The following is a 14,822-nucleotide window of genomic DNA, read 5'->3' as shown; positions in this document are numbered from 1 at the left end:
TAAATATTTCATGTGAATAAGTTTCATTTCATACCAATTTCTTAGTACCAGTTTAAGAAATCTACTCCCCCCCCAACCCCCGCTGCCACCCACCCACTATGGTTTTGAAATCAGAAAATAGCTCACTGACAACCAATTAGTCACCAAAATTTAGTGTTAAATAATTAGCCTACTTCCTTCAGAAAAATGCTTTTTAATAATCTGAGTTAAGCCTTTCCTCTATTTGATATATTTATTCTCATATATAAACCCAATATTTGTGCATGGCCTACTTTTACTCATTTGGAAAAATCTGAATATGAACTCGGTGAAGGTAAGGTTGTTTACTGAGTTGTAAGGCTCCAAAATAGTAATTTTATAGCTAAGAACAGAATCCCTTTTTTTATGAGGGGGGAGAGGGGAGAAGGGAGAGCTAGGGTGGGAAAGGGGGGTGTCTGTTTAAAGACAGACCCTGATACTTTACATTGAAGGTGGAGGATGAGCCTGGTGAAGAAATCTAGAAGGACACATTGATACCTAAAGGTTCCTGCTCTACAAATACAGAAAGAAAAGAAAAAAAGAGGTTAACGGTTCTGCAAAGAGAAAGAACAGGAACTTGGTAATGGGGAACAGAGAGGAGAAGTTAGGGGAGGGAAGAGAAAGAAAGAGAGGGAAGTTGTCTGTGGTGGGGGAAAGACAGGCAGCAGAGCCTGAAGCCTACAAAGCCTGGGGCGCCTGGGTGGCTTGGTTGGTTGAGCGGTTGAGCGGCTGACCCTTGACTTCAGCTCCAGTCATGATCTCATCACGGTTATGGGATCAAGCCCCGAGTCGGGCTCAATGCTCAGCACGGAGCCTGCTTGGGATTCTCTCTCTCCCTCTGCCCCTCCCCTACTCGTGTGCTCGCTTTCATTCTCTCTCTCTCTCTCTCTCTCTCTCTCTCTCTCACACACACACACACACACACACACACACACACACACACAAAATCGTTATATAGTGAGGTGAAAGACTTTTAAAAGATGGAGGTTTTTTATTTCAAAATAAAGTTGTTTTTCTGCCTCCGTGTCCCAAATGTTAGTAAAGACTGCTTGTGTGAGTGGTTTTAGAGGACACTGAGGAGAGGGACCACACTCTGCCTTTGGGTTGGCATGAGCAAAAAGTACAGATGTGGAAGGCGACACAGAAAGGAGATGAAAAGTTTTGTGAGCACAGAAACTCAGAATCAGAAATTATCTTGAAAAGGTTAAGTGTGATATGCAGAAAAATGTACCCCCCTCCCCAAATGTCCACGTCCTACTCCCCACAACATATGGATATGTTAAAGTCACATGGCAAGGAGGAATTAAGGTTGCAAATGAGTGGACTTTTATAGTTTCCTGGATCATGCAGGTGGACCCAATGTAATCACCATGGCCAATAAAGGTGGAAGAGAGAGGGAGGGGGATGGGATTACAGAAGAGTCAGAGACACGCAATATTTCTGGCTTTGAGATGAGAAAAGAAGCCCTAAGCCAAGGAATGTGGACAACACCTAGAAGCTGGAAAAGGCAAAGAAACAGATCCATCCTAGAGGCTTGTGAAAGGAACACATCCCTGGTAATACCTTGACTTTAGCCCACTGAAACCCCTGTCAGACTCGTGACTTCTAGAACTGTGAGATATTAAATCTGTGTTGTTTTGTGGTTTTTTTTCATTGTCCTATTACCATTAAGTTGGTGGCAATCTGTTCAGCAGCAATAAAAGATGAATATAATAAGCCCCCTGAAAATGTGCAGAAATTGAGATGGCCCTGGACTATTCGCTTTGATACAGGATAGGGCTTCAGTGAAAATTGAAAAGGACAGTGTGACCTACACCAACATCTGTTGTTCTCATTTCTTAGGGAAAGAACGGTAAGTCAAAACATTTGTGGTTATCATTTTAGATGATTATCTCTTAAAACATTATGTAATCCTGGTGCCTTAGGACCACAAGAGAACAGCTCTTCTTGAAAGCACATGGATTTGGGAGTCCTAGGATCTTGGATTTGAATCCCACAGTAGCCTCTTATGGATAAGGCAAATGTGGATAAATCATTTAACCTCTTTAAGCCAAAGAATCTTCATTTGCATAAGGGAGATAAAAATAAGAATTGTTTGAAAAATTAAATGAGAGAGATCTACAAAGCACTTAATACAAGTGGCTGGCATACACTAGGAACTCAACAAATCACAACTGTTGATTTTTAAACCATCCTATAAAGGGAGGAGAAAGTCCTGAGAAGTGAGGGGAAATAGTTCATAGTCAAAAAGGCCAACTCTCCATGGACTGGGATCAGTCAGCTACCAACAATGGGCTAATACGCATAAAGTGTAGCAGATGGAGATTTAAGTTAAACAGAGAGAAGTAGGTTTTTTAAAAACATAATTATTAAAAACTGGATACGTTCACACCGTTGGTTGGACCATCTTGTCTGGAGACTTTTACTAAATAGAGTTTACTCCATTTTAGAGGTAGGCATCCAGCTGTGTGAACACATAGGCAAATGATTTGGATGGGTGGGCTCTCCCATCCCTTATCATATCCCCAAGATTACACGACTTAATACTCACGGAAGTAACACCTCTTGTATGTTATTCCAGATTGCTTTTCCTCCCATGATTATTGTCAGCTGTGTCGTCAGTTCAAGGAGACAGCCACCTGGGTCACACTGGAATATTAAAAAGAAAATCTCATTTAAATTTTAGATGGGTCTAACGTGAAATTGAGAAGGATTAATTTTATTTTTTTCTGATATTTATTCTGCTGAGGCAAAAAGAATCTGAAGAACATACGGTGAAGAAACTCTTCACTGGGCAACTGGGAGAAAACACAAAGCAGCTTAAACGGTCAAGAGATTGCAGTTCTATACTCATACCTCTTCATTTCTGTATTTTCCCAGCCAATAGACTGGGTCTCCTGGATAACCTACAAATTTGCCCTTAAAGAATGCGATGTAGAAACATGAAGAATAGTAGTTGACAAACTGGAATAAGAACATCTTCATGGTCAGGCTGTTCTCATAATCAGTCTGGGTCCTTGGGAGTTCTGTAGTTAAATAAAGGCAAGATTTTAGAATTGTGAACAGCTTTGAGACCCTAATCGAAGACACTGATACATGAGTTAACATGTTAAAAAAAATACAATTCACACTGTTTTCATTTAAGCTGTTCTAAATTCCTTAATATAGCTGCTGTGTTAAGTTCACACATTGTTACAAGAGTCTGCCCCCTCCCCCAAGAATGCAATATCCCACATGGCAAAAATCTTCAAGGGTTCCTTAAAATTTACAAGCCCAATGTTTTCAAATGGGCAAAGGCTGTTCTCTCTCAGGTCTGAGTGGACAAAAAATTATTTTTGAACAGCCTTCTAAATGATATTCTTGTCTTCCTGAATTGCAATAAGGTAGGACTGTTGAAACAACAAACAAAACAAGGGGGAACTTGTTACGAGAATTTGGGGAAGAGGAAGCAGGTCATCCTCCGGGTTGAGAATTTAAATCAGTCTGATCATTTTCAGAAGATGACCACTGAGCAGACCATTCGGAGAATGACCCAGGCATATGCAGCATGTGGGGAGCGCTTAACTCTGGCCAGGAAGCAGCTGCCTGGGATACAAGCCAGAGAGAGAGAGAAACATTTATTACAAAAGCTGGAGCTGATGAGAACAGAGCTATATTAATATGAACAGCATGGGGGGAAGCCACACAACACTGTGATTACTTGTCCTCTCAGCAAAAAAGGAGCATATTTGCCACTGGAACCATGACCCTATTCCACTTATTTGTAATAAAGAGACTATTTACTTTCAACAATAGGGTACGTGATCTAATGTAATTGAAAATATTATTCAGCACTGATCTGTTTACACAGAGCTTGGACATTATAATGATTGTCTTTGCTTTGTCCCTTTTACTAATGCAAAGCTGTAGATAATTCATTTCCCACACAGGTTAGATAAAATATGTTTACACTTGAAATTTTCTAAAATTTGTAACATATGGAAATTGAAATGCCTAAAAGAGACAGTCTCTATTTCTCACCCGGTTCCAAAAATGTCTTAGAAATGACCTAAACTATAATAGGACCTTACCAAAATTAGTAATCATGATTGCTACTTTTTCATATATGGTGTTCAAAATCATGATGATGATAAAGCTGATGAGGGAAGCAGTGATAGACGTGGCCGTCTGTGGAGTAAGGTACTTCTGGATTGGATCTGTCCCATTAAAGTTCTTGGGAAGTTTTGCAGAAAATACAATGAACACTGAGAGCCTGTAGACAATGATCCCAATAACTGAGGCGATGATCAATAGGATCTGGAAGCACAATAAAGACAGCACTTCACTAATAGCACTATTACTTCACTAATAGTGTTTTTACACTTAAAAATTAACCCCATGCTCAAATGGACAAGGTGCACGTGTGAAGTGATGGGATATCCTAAAGTGATATTCTTTAGGATATGCATTCAAGTTTTTGCTCAGTTGTAATCCATGAAGGGGATAGGTTTCCTTCCAGCAGAGAACAGATCACCTGGTTCAAGGGTCAGCAGGTGCTACCTGTTGTCTTGGTCACCTGCAGGAGGTGAGATTCTGAACAGGACGGGGAGCCTGCAGAGGTGCCCTGAGGAAACGTGGAAATGGCCATAGGTATCTGCTGATGAAAGCTTCACACACGTCTCCCCTTGGATCTTAAGATCTGAAACTGGCAGTTATTCCTACCTGCTTTTGCACAAGATTCATTTCACTCATCTGTTGTTTTTGACTGCATAGACCAGTGTCAGTGAGGGGGTCTGAAGCACGGTTTGTACATGGTTGGTAGGATGTCACTTCCTCCCTAGGCACGTTTTCTCCGGCCACTGGGTAATGCACATTAAAGGTTCCGTGTTTAAACTGTTTTCCCTACATCTACTTTCTTGGACTTACTCCAAAGCATGTACTCGATGTGTCTGACTGCTTGTGAAGACTGTTACCAGAGACAAAAGCTATAAAAAATGTGAATTTCAGGGCCAAGTAAAACCTGCCCTGTTGTTTACAGCAACACAGAGAGGCTGGTTTTCACCTGTGGAGAGCAGTAAAGGGAGTGATTAACAGGCAGGGTCCTGGAACCAGGTTCCTGCATTCGAATCCCAGATATGCCTCTAGTTGTGGGACCTCGTGCAAATCACTTAACCTTTGGGACTTCAACTTCTTTGCCCACGTAATGAAGGATCCTAATGGGAACTAACTTACAGGACTGTTGTGAGGATTTAATGAATTACTCCAGGTAAAAACACTTAGAACATGAAGCCCAGGCAAACGAAAAGTACTATATTACATGTGAGCTGTGGTTATGGAGGCTGAAGTGTTAACAAGATGTTTTTCTTACTTTTAAAGTTTGCACAGAAGGCATTATATTTCCCCCAATAATTTTGCTCATTATCTCCTTTCTTACAGTTAGGGTTTAATGCTTGTGAAAGGAATGACATGTTTATGTGTGTGAGTATATGTGAAAATTCGCCAAGGCTGAAGAAAATGTATTAGAGAAGGTATATCCAGTCTTCCTCTCTGAGAACAACAAATGCGGGCCATTTAAAGTGTATATATTTTACTTTATTTTTTGAGAGAGAGAGAGAGAGAGAGAGAGAGAGAGAGAGAGAGAGAGAGGGAGGGAGGGAGGGAGGGAGGGAGGGAGAGAATGCCAAGCAGGTTCCATTCTGAGCACGGAGCCTGACATGGGGCTCCATCCCATGACCCTGGGATCATGACCTGAGTTGAAATTAACATTGGCTGCTCAACCAATGGAACCACTCAGGTGCCCCTAAATGGTACATATTTAAAAAATATATATCTCCATAAGGGTGCCTGGGTGGCTCAGTCGGTTAAGCATCTGACTCCTGACTTTGGCACAGGTCATGATGTCACGGTTCGTGGGTTTAAGCCCTGCATCGGGGTCTGTGCGGACAGTGCAGAGCCTGCTTGGGATTCTCTTCCTCTCTCTCTCTCTCTCTCTCTCTCTCAAAAAAAAAAAAAAAAAATTAAAAAAAATTAAAATATCTCCATAATAATTTTTAAATTATTAATTATAACGGCTGAGATTTTTAATTTTACTATTCAACTCAGCACATATTTTTAAAATCCTCAACAGCCCTGTGAGGTAAGTAGTATTGTATCTTTTACAAAGAAAAAGAGACACAGAGAATAAGACTTTGACCCAAATTAAGCAACTAATAAGTGAAAAGAACTGAGTTACTCCAAGACTCTGGAGTCACACTAAACTCTACACGGCACTGCTTCCTACATGGTTTATGAAATGAATTCTCATTCTTTTCAGAGCTTTTATAAACTTGGCATGTTTTCATACTTCTTCAGGGTACTTGACAGGTTCAGTATTTCTTCATAGAAGGAAGTCCTTATGAATCTTCATTCTTAAGTTCCTTACGAATCTTTCCGGCTATAACTTCAATATATGCTTATTAGGGAATATTTGAAATTACTCTATACTGGACACTGTTGTGTCTGCCGCCCTGAATCTGTTCCCAGATTTACAAGCAGACCCAGATTGTGCTTTGAGAGAATAATCTCTCCTCCATTTTCAGTCCTATGGCTTGGGCTGGATTGACTCCCTCCTCCCCTAGGGTTTACAGGTAGATCCTGATTGGTTTGAGGCAAATAGGTGTCTCATCCTATTGGCCTCAGCAAATGATTCAAGGATTGAGAAATATCTTAATAAAATTCAGTGAGATGTGAGGAGAGATCTGCTAGTGTCCATGGGAAAAAGAAGCTTGCTTGTCAATAAAGGAAGCTGCTAACAGAGACCTCTCTTGTTTTGAATGGAATGTGAGATCTGGAATCTTGCAGCCATTTTGAGACTATAAGGTAGTGCCTACACCCACCAAGCCAGGAGACCAGTGAACAGAGAATAATGACAGAACAAAACACAGCCCTTGATGTCATCTGGGCTGCAGTATCTATCCTTAATGGAAGTCATACCTCAGACCCGAGATTTTTAGTTACAGGAACCATTTATTGGTTCATTTTGTTGTCATCATTGTTGTTTATACCAACTGGAGATTGATTTTCTGTCACCTATAATTGAAAGACTCCTAACTATAGGGGCACCTGGGTGGCTCAGTTGGTTAAGCACCGGACTCTTGATCTTGGTTGGCCCAGGTCATGATCTCAGTTTTGTGAGTTCGAGCCTCACATTGGGCTCTGTGCTGACAGTGTGGAATCTGCTTGGGATTCTCTCTCTCTGCCCCTCCCACACACTCATTCTATCTCAAAATAAACATTAAAAAATTTTTTTAAATAAAGGAAAAAACAGAAAAATGTATCTACTAACTATATACAGGCATAATTCCTTCAGAACTATGCACTGTTTGCATATTAAAAAATATTTTATCTATTTTCCTTAAACCTATCATAACTAACATTTTCACATGTCGTCAAATATTTTCATGGACATACTTTCTTATGGCCGCACTATATTCTACTGTATGAAGGATTAGAAGTAGAGTATTTTGGCTCAGATTTTATATATACACAGTAAAACCTTGGTCTGAGAGCATAGTTTGTTCCAGAAACGTGCCTGTAATTCAAAGCACTTGCATATCAAAGCGAATTTCAAGAACCATTGGCTCAGTTGTGATCATGTGATGTCTGGCATCACGTTCTACTCATAATGCAAGATATCCCTCGTTTATCAAGTTAAAATTAGAAATGTATGCTCATCTTGTGGAACACTTGCAGAACAAGTTATTCGCAGTCCAGGATTTTACTGGATAATAATGTATATAAATAAATATATATATTATATATTTGTAATAAATCTGTATGTAACTAATCTTTACTAACTTTTACCATTTTGAAAGAGTTCCTGATTAAAAATTTTTACATGCTGAATTGTGGATTAAAGCACATGAATATTTTTGACTCTTGATACTTACTGTCATACTGCTAAGAAGGCCAGAAGCAGCTTAAAATTTTCATAGCTTAGGTATGAGAGCAGCTGATGACTGCACTTCATCCTCACAAACACTGAGCCTTATCACCTGATAGGTGAAACACTGTATCTCATTTTAGTGTGCACTGATTCAATTAGGATTGAGGCTTGACAGTTGCCAGGGTGTTTTTTCTTTTGTGAAAGGGTATTCATGTTCTCTGCCTCCTTGGCTCTTGAGATCTTTGGTGTTACAAGTGATCTGGACTTTTTGTGTATTGAATGTAGTAAACCTTTGCCCTATTGGTTAACAAAAATTTCTTCTGTTGTTTTAAGCTTAGGACGCTTCTGATGTGTGGAAATCTTTAAAGGTTTTTTTTTTTTTTAACGTTTATTTATTTATTTGAGAGAGAGAGAGCGAGTCCAAGTGGGAGAGAGGCAGAGAGAGAGGGAGAGAATCAGAAGCAGGCTGTTGGCACAGTGCCTGATGTGGGGCTCAAACTCATGGACCGTGAGATCATGACCTGAGCCAAAATAGGATGCTTAACTGACTGAGCCACCAAGGTGCCTGGATGTGTGGAAATCTTTAAATATTTTCCTCTGAAACTTCTTCCATTGCTGTCATGTTTAGAAAGTCTTTTTATATCTAGAGATTACATATTCACCAATATTTATTTCTAGTTTATGGTGTTACCTTTTGATTGTTTCTGGAATTACAATATATGTTAATAGTATGGTTTCCATCTTTCTCTCCCAAGTAGCTAACAAGTGTTCCGTCACCATTTATTAAATAATCTTTATTTATCCCACTGATTTATAATGCCTCCCTTCTTGTGTATTGTTAATGATAGGAGGTCCCATATCTGGGCTTCATGTCCTATTTTCTAATTTGGCTATTTTTGAGCCAATAAAATTCTCGATATATTACTAATTATTATATTACTAATATGACTTTATTAATAATAAACCCCAAATTAATTTCAAAAGTCCTGATAATCTAGGTATATTATCTTTTTATCTACAATAATTTAAGTCTTCTTTTGTATCTTTCAGTAGTTTTTACGTTTTTTCTGATAATTCCTATTATCCTTTTAAGGCTATTCCTAGACATTTTATTTTAGCTATTACTGTCGGAAAATTTTAGAATTCTTAATGCCTCCCATTTGGTCTCTTCACCAGAAAATGGAAAATCCAGAACCATTGATCTGATCTAAACAGATGAGGTGGAAGGAACTGAAAGAACCACTGTGAGCAGATAGATATTGAGAGTTGTTCCACATGGTGGCTGAGTGGTTCTCTGGAAACACTTCTCTCTATCAGACTACCAGTTTCCAGTACGCCTTCAGTTTCCAGGATATTTAAAATTAGATATTAAAAAGTCTGTGACTGATTTACCCAGAATAAGACAGCACTTGCACAGAGAGTTATACGGATACATTTTCCCCAGGTAGTGAAGGGCACACGCTCTTCTTCCTAAAAAAAAAAAAAAAAAAAAAAAAAAAAAAAAAAAGTTTAGTCAATCAAAGGTATACTCTGGTGAAATGATTTTTGTCCTGATTGGTCTCTAAATCCTAAGCTTAATTTTTGTAAAAATTAGTTTTCAAACAGCCTCCTTACTCATAACTGCATTTGGTTGTTGTTGTTGATTTCAAACATACACATAACAAGTACGTGCTCATTTTTAATGGTTTTTGAAAATGTGAGCATGAACAATGAACCGTTTGTCTGCTGTGATCTCAGCTCAGGAGTCTATCTGACAACGCTAAGCTGTAAACTACATTCCTGAGCTTGTCTCAGATTCTAGAAATGGTGGCAATGACAGCACAGAGCCCACGCAGGACAGTGAGTTCCACGGGTGTCTGCAAATACTAGGTACCTACTATGTGTTTCTTGGTTGAGCTTTATATGTCGATTTGACATAGCTATGAATTTTAAGAGTTTCCATAACTCATAAGAATATATTTAATTTTTAAGACTGGAGATTAGTACTTCTCAAGATTTACCTGGATTGTAAGAGTAGCTATAGTATAATAGTACCCACAAATACTTACATTTACTCTAGGCCAGTACTATTCTAAGTAGGTTCTGCACATTAACTCAATTAATCCTAACCACAACCGTGTGAGGAAGCAACTCTATCAATCCCATTTTATAGAGGAAGCTATGGCACAGAGAAGTTAAATAATTTGTTGAAGATCATTCGGCTAGTAAGTTGCTGTTTAGATTTGCAGTCTCATTCCTAAGACTTCATTACCACACTACAGCCTAATTGAGTATGCATTAGCAATGAAAGTAAAATGAGGAAAAAGATAAAGAAAAATGAACCTTCATCTTTAATTTTTTAACAAGCTACGTTTCAACGGAAATTTAACTTATTCGTTGGCAATTTTAAATTACCAAATTGTCTTTCTTCAGCACCTTTTCTGTTGCCAATATTATAAGCTTTTTCTACCCTAGTATTTAAAAGGTGTTTCAACATCTAATTTTATGTAAGTTTCTGCCTTCATTTCTGAATGTGCTGTCCTTCAACAGCACATGGTTTGACCCTATCCTCTTCCATAGTAAACAGTGAGAAATATACAAAATGGGAATCGCTGGAAGCTTGTTACGTTGTAAAAGACAAACGTCACCTTCTGTTGATAACTGAACCTCATTTTTTTTCCATTTATGAAATGAGGAGGTTGAACTGCTCCCTCCAGTCCCTTTTAGTGTCGGCATTCTGTAAATCTCTGATTCAATTTATAAAATCTATACTTGGGGACATTTTCAGATGCTCTTGTTAAAAGTATTTTCTTTCCAAGAATTATTTGTACTCAGAACTGACTGTCCTTATGCTGATGACTGCAAGAACAATCAGCTCTAAATTTTCTGTGTTGATGGAAAAGAGCACTAATGCAGATGACTCAAAAATTATCTTTCACTGGCTTTGGAATGTTTCTACCGAGAGGTAGAGCTTTGTTTTATTTTTATTTTTATTTTTGCAGTAGCAGAAGGAATTTACCTTTCCAATTATATAAAATGCCTAGCACAGGCCTAAACACAGTTGGACTTCAACAACTGTTTCCCTTCTTCCTCTAGTCTTTCTACAACTTGAGGATGACAGCCGCACAGTCTCGTGTGCGTCCCAACCAGAAGGTGGAGCAGTGGCTGAGGCTTTAGTGCAGCACAAAGGGTGGCTGGTCTAGGATGAAAAAGGGGCTGTAATAATGAAGGTGCATGTGAAAAATTGAGAATCAACCACAAAATCCAATGCATCCTTCCCTATACAATGAGCTCATGGAGTCTGATTTTTCTTTCCTGCATTTTTTACCGGAATGAAAGAAAGGACACAAACCAATGCATCTTTTCTTCTACATTTTAAGTCAGGGTCTAATTTTTTCCCCCCACTTTTACTTTAGATTAGGTCAATAAAACCTAATCTAGTAGGTGATACTATGATTTAAAAGAAAAACAAGGGGCGCCTGGGTGGCTCAGTCGGTTAAGCAGCTGACTTCGGCTCAGGTCACGATCTCGCGGTCCGTGAGTTTGAGCCCCGTGTCGGGCTCTGTGCTGACAGCTCAGAGCCTGGAGCCTGTTTCAGATTCTGTGTCTCCCTCTCTCTCTGCCCCTCCCCTGTTCATGCTCTCTCTCTGTCTCAAAAATAAATAAACATTAAAAAAAAAAAAATTAAAAAAAAAAAAAAATAAATAAAAGGGAAAAACAAGTTACTTTTTTTTTTTTTTTTTAAAGATGATGTTGATAATTTACTCAACTTGTGAAAACAGACTATAGCCCCGGGAAAGGTAACAACAAAGAAGGGTCACATTTATCTCCCATGTCCACTGTTCTAAGCGATACTTCTTTGGCTTGGCTGCACATTAGAATCACCAGAGAAGCTTTAAAAAAATCCCTGTGCCTGGAACACAGCCCAGGCCACCAAGTACCATCAGGGCACGCAGTGATGGGTTCCGGGCATCAGTATTTTTTAAGGTACCCAGGTGATTACAATATGCCACCAAAGCTGAGAACTGCTGTAATAAACAGGCTAGAGTGCATCGACCTAATGTCCACTTTACCTGAGTGATCTCGTTGATCACCACGTGAGTGCACCGGGCCTCATATTCTGGCCGGGGTTGCTCCTCCTGCTGTAACTCAACAGTGTCCCATTCGTACTCCAGTTCTGCCTGGCGCCGCTTCCAAAACTCCAGAAACAAGGTTACTAGCAGAGAGAGAACCGGAGCACGGGGACCGTCAACAAAGCTGTCCTGAATTATTAATCATTGTAATTACTCATAACACTTTTGTACACGGTCAATAAAATCTAATCTAGTAGGTGATACTATGATTTAGAAGAGAAAAACAAGTTACTTTTTTTTTTTTTTAAAGATGACGTTGATAATTTACTCAGCTTGTGAAAACAGACTATAGCCACCGGAAAGGTAACAACAACATGATGGTCAGAAGGCATGTGAGTGTGTCTAATGCTAGAACATCTGCTACCAGCATGTTGTTGCCAAGTAAAAAACACAAATAACTGCCATAATTCAAAAACAGTTTATGGTCCATCCATCCTTCAGCCTGTTCTTCCCTACATCCCTTTCCCTCTCTTCTTTCCTAAGAGCCTGGTGGGGGGGGAAACTTTAGTAGTTTCCCTAAATCTCTATTTACCACCACCCAAGCCACCCCGGATTAAAACAATATTCTTAAATATGCAAAAATGATGCTTTTCTCAATCTGGTGTGAAATATGAATGAAATAATTTTTAGAACACTTTACTATCTTTTAAGACCTGAAACTTAAAATACTAAATAAAAACAACATTAAATGTTGATTGAAAATATAGTTTCAGGGTAAATCCCATAGACCCTTCTTTCTTTTTTATAACATTTTTTTAATGTTTATTTATTCTTTGAGAGAGAGAGAGAGAGAGAGAAACAGGGGAGGGGCAGAGAGAGAGGGAGACACAGAATCAGAAGCAGGTTCCAGGCTGTCAGCTGTCAGCACAGAGCCCGATGCAGGGCTCGAAGTCATGAACCATGAGATCATGACCTGAGCCGAAGTCAAGACGCTCAACCGACTGAGCCACCCAGGTGTCCTTCTTTCAATCAGACTGGTACCCCTAAGCTCTTCCTATATAGAAATACTGGATTTACCACTGTTCCACACACAAGTATTTTTATGTGCGGAGAATAAAGAGAAACAAGACACAGGCCGTGCTTCAAGGAGCTCCTAGGTGTGTAGGAATGATGGTGAAATGATAGTTATCAGAGACTAGTGGGGGGGGGGGGGGTCAGGATAAAAGCACAGGTGGCTCTGGGTGAGTGACCAACGAGTAGCCGAGGCTCTCCCAGAGAAGGGGCCACTACAGCCACTCTGAGATGACCGACTTGGATTCGATCAGGTGAAGGTTGGATATTAAAGTCATCTCCCCTGGGAGCTGTGCATGCAAAGGCAAGGAAGCCAGAGACTCAGATACTTCCCAGAAACTGCAAATATCTGGAAATGAGTGCAAGGTATAATGAGGAAGGTTGGGGCAGCCAGTGGAGAGATCGCCGGGGCACATCACAAAGGACTCTATGCCTTGAAAGAAGTTCAGGTTGTAACTTAAAGGAAGAGGGGATATTGCAGGTGGTCTGGAGACTAGAGGCAGGGAGACCGGATTGCTTAGGTGGGGAGGTGAGAGAAGACAGCACATTTGGCAGGAAGAATGGTTGGAAAGATGCAGGTGTGTAAAAGGAAGGAACAGGTCTAGGATGCCAGCCATGTTTCTGGCTTGGGCAATGTCTTAAATTCTAGTGCCATACCTCACAATGCGAAGGGCTATAAGAGGAGTGAGTCCAAGAAGGCAACAGGTTTGGTTCTAACCAGGTGCCTCTGGGCCACAGAAAAGATGTCTAGTAGGTATGTAAAAGTCTACAACTTGGGAGAAAGATCTAAGATATGCCAAGAACTTTTTTTTTTAAGTTTATTTATTTTGAAAGAGAGAGAACGTGAGGAGGGAGAGGGAGAGGGAGAGGGAGAGGGAGAGGCAGAGAGAAAGAGAGACTCGTAAGCAGACTCCACACTGTCAGTGCAGAGCCTGATGAAGGACTCAAACTCATGAACCATGGGATCATGACCTGAGTTGAAATCAAGAGTCGGATGCTTAACTGACTGAGCCACCCAGGTGCCCCTGAACCGGATACTTTTTATAGTAGTAACTGAGGCCAGGCATGGATGAGATCACTAAATGAGGTGTAGAGGGGTGGGTCTCATCCTGGCTGCACATGAGAAGCACTTGGGAGCTTTAAAAAAACAACAGTGAGCCCAGGCACCATCCCTGAGTTTCTGATTATATTGGACTAGAATAGGGGCATGAACATTGTGTTTTGTTTTGTCTCAAAGGTCTAACATCAGTCAGAGTTGAGAATCGCCAGAGTGGAGAGCAGAGAGAGGCTGGTCTGACAGCCTGTAGATCTCAGGTGGGCAGCCAGAGATAAAGAAGGAGACCCCGGGAAGTGGCTGCTAGTGGCATGAACTGAGCACTCCCCAGTGGTGAAGACAACCGAAATCGGGAAAGCACTCACTTCCCAGCGGTGTTTGTTTTAACTTTACTAATTTTCCAGTAACAATGAGTGAGAGTAGAAATAACCCGGATGTTGGAATCAAGTTCAAATTCTGGTTCCGACAATTATCAGATATGTGACTCCTGGTCAAAATGTTCCAACTTTCTGAGCCCCCCCCTTCCCTTTCTGTAATATGGGGGGCAAGAAGACCTACCTCACAGGGCTGTTATGAACTTAATGACATAGGTAAAAGCCCTCACACCCCTCTACGGTAACTATCACTCTCCTCATTTTAGACACAAAGAGAGAGAGGCACAGAAAGGTTAAAATACTTGCCCGAGGTTACAGTTTTGGAGGCAGGAATCAAACCCAGGCATTCT

At 40.2% G+C, this 14,822-nt stretch overlaps 1 protein-coding gene across 2 annotated transcripts in view; it reads right to left on the bottom strand.

Moving 5' to 3' along the window:
- The window catches only part of ANO6 (anoctamin 6), a 199,499-nt gene that overhangs the window by 31,557 nt on the left and 153,120 nt on the right, over window positions 1–14,822 (bottom strand). For both annotated transcript variants that reach the window (XM_042946303.1, XM_042946305.1), the window contains 5 exons: window positions 11,974–12,116; window positions 9,314–9,391; window positions 4,089–4,314; window positions 2,875–3,044; window positions 2,570–2,667 (listed from right to left, as the gene is read on the bottom strand). In XM_042946303.1, the coding sequence (XP_042802237.1) occupies window positions 2,570–2,667; window positions 2,875–3,044; window positions 4,089–4,314; window positions 9,314–9,391; window positions 11,974–12,116 (715 nt within the window). The remainder of the gene's footprint in view (window positions 1–2,569; window positions 2,668–2,874; window positions 3,045–4,088; window positions 4,315–9,313; window positions 9,392–11,973; window positions 12,117–14,822) is intronic.

This window comes from Panthera leo, chromosome B4, assembly GCF_018350215.1.
Source record: "Panthera leo isolate Ple1 chromosome B4, P.leo_Ple1_pat1.1, whole genome shotgun sequence".
Classification (NCBI taxonomy): Eukaryota; Metazoa; Chordata; class Mammalia; order Carnivora; family Felidae; genus Panthera; species Panthera leo.
Note: the sequence above shows the minus strand (reverse complement) of the source record. Positions and strands in the feature narration are given on the sequence as shown.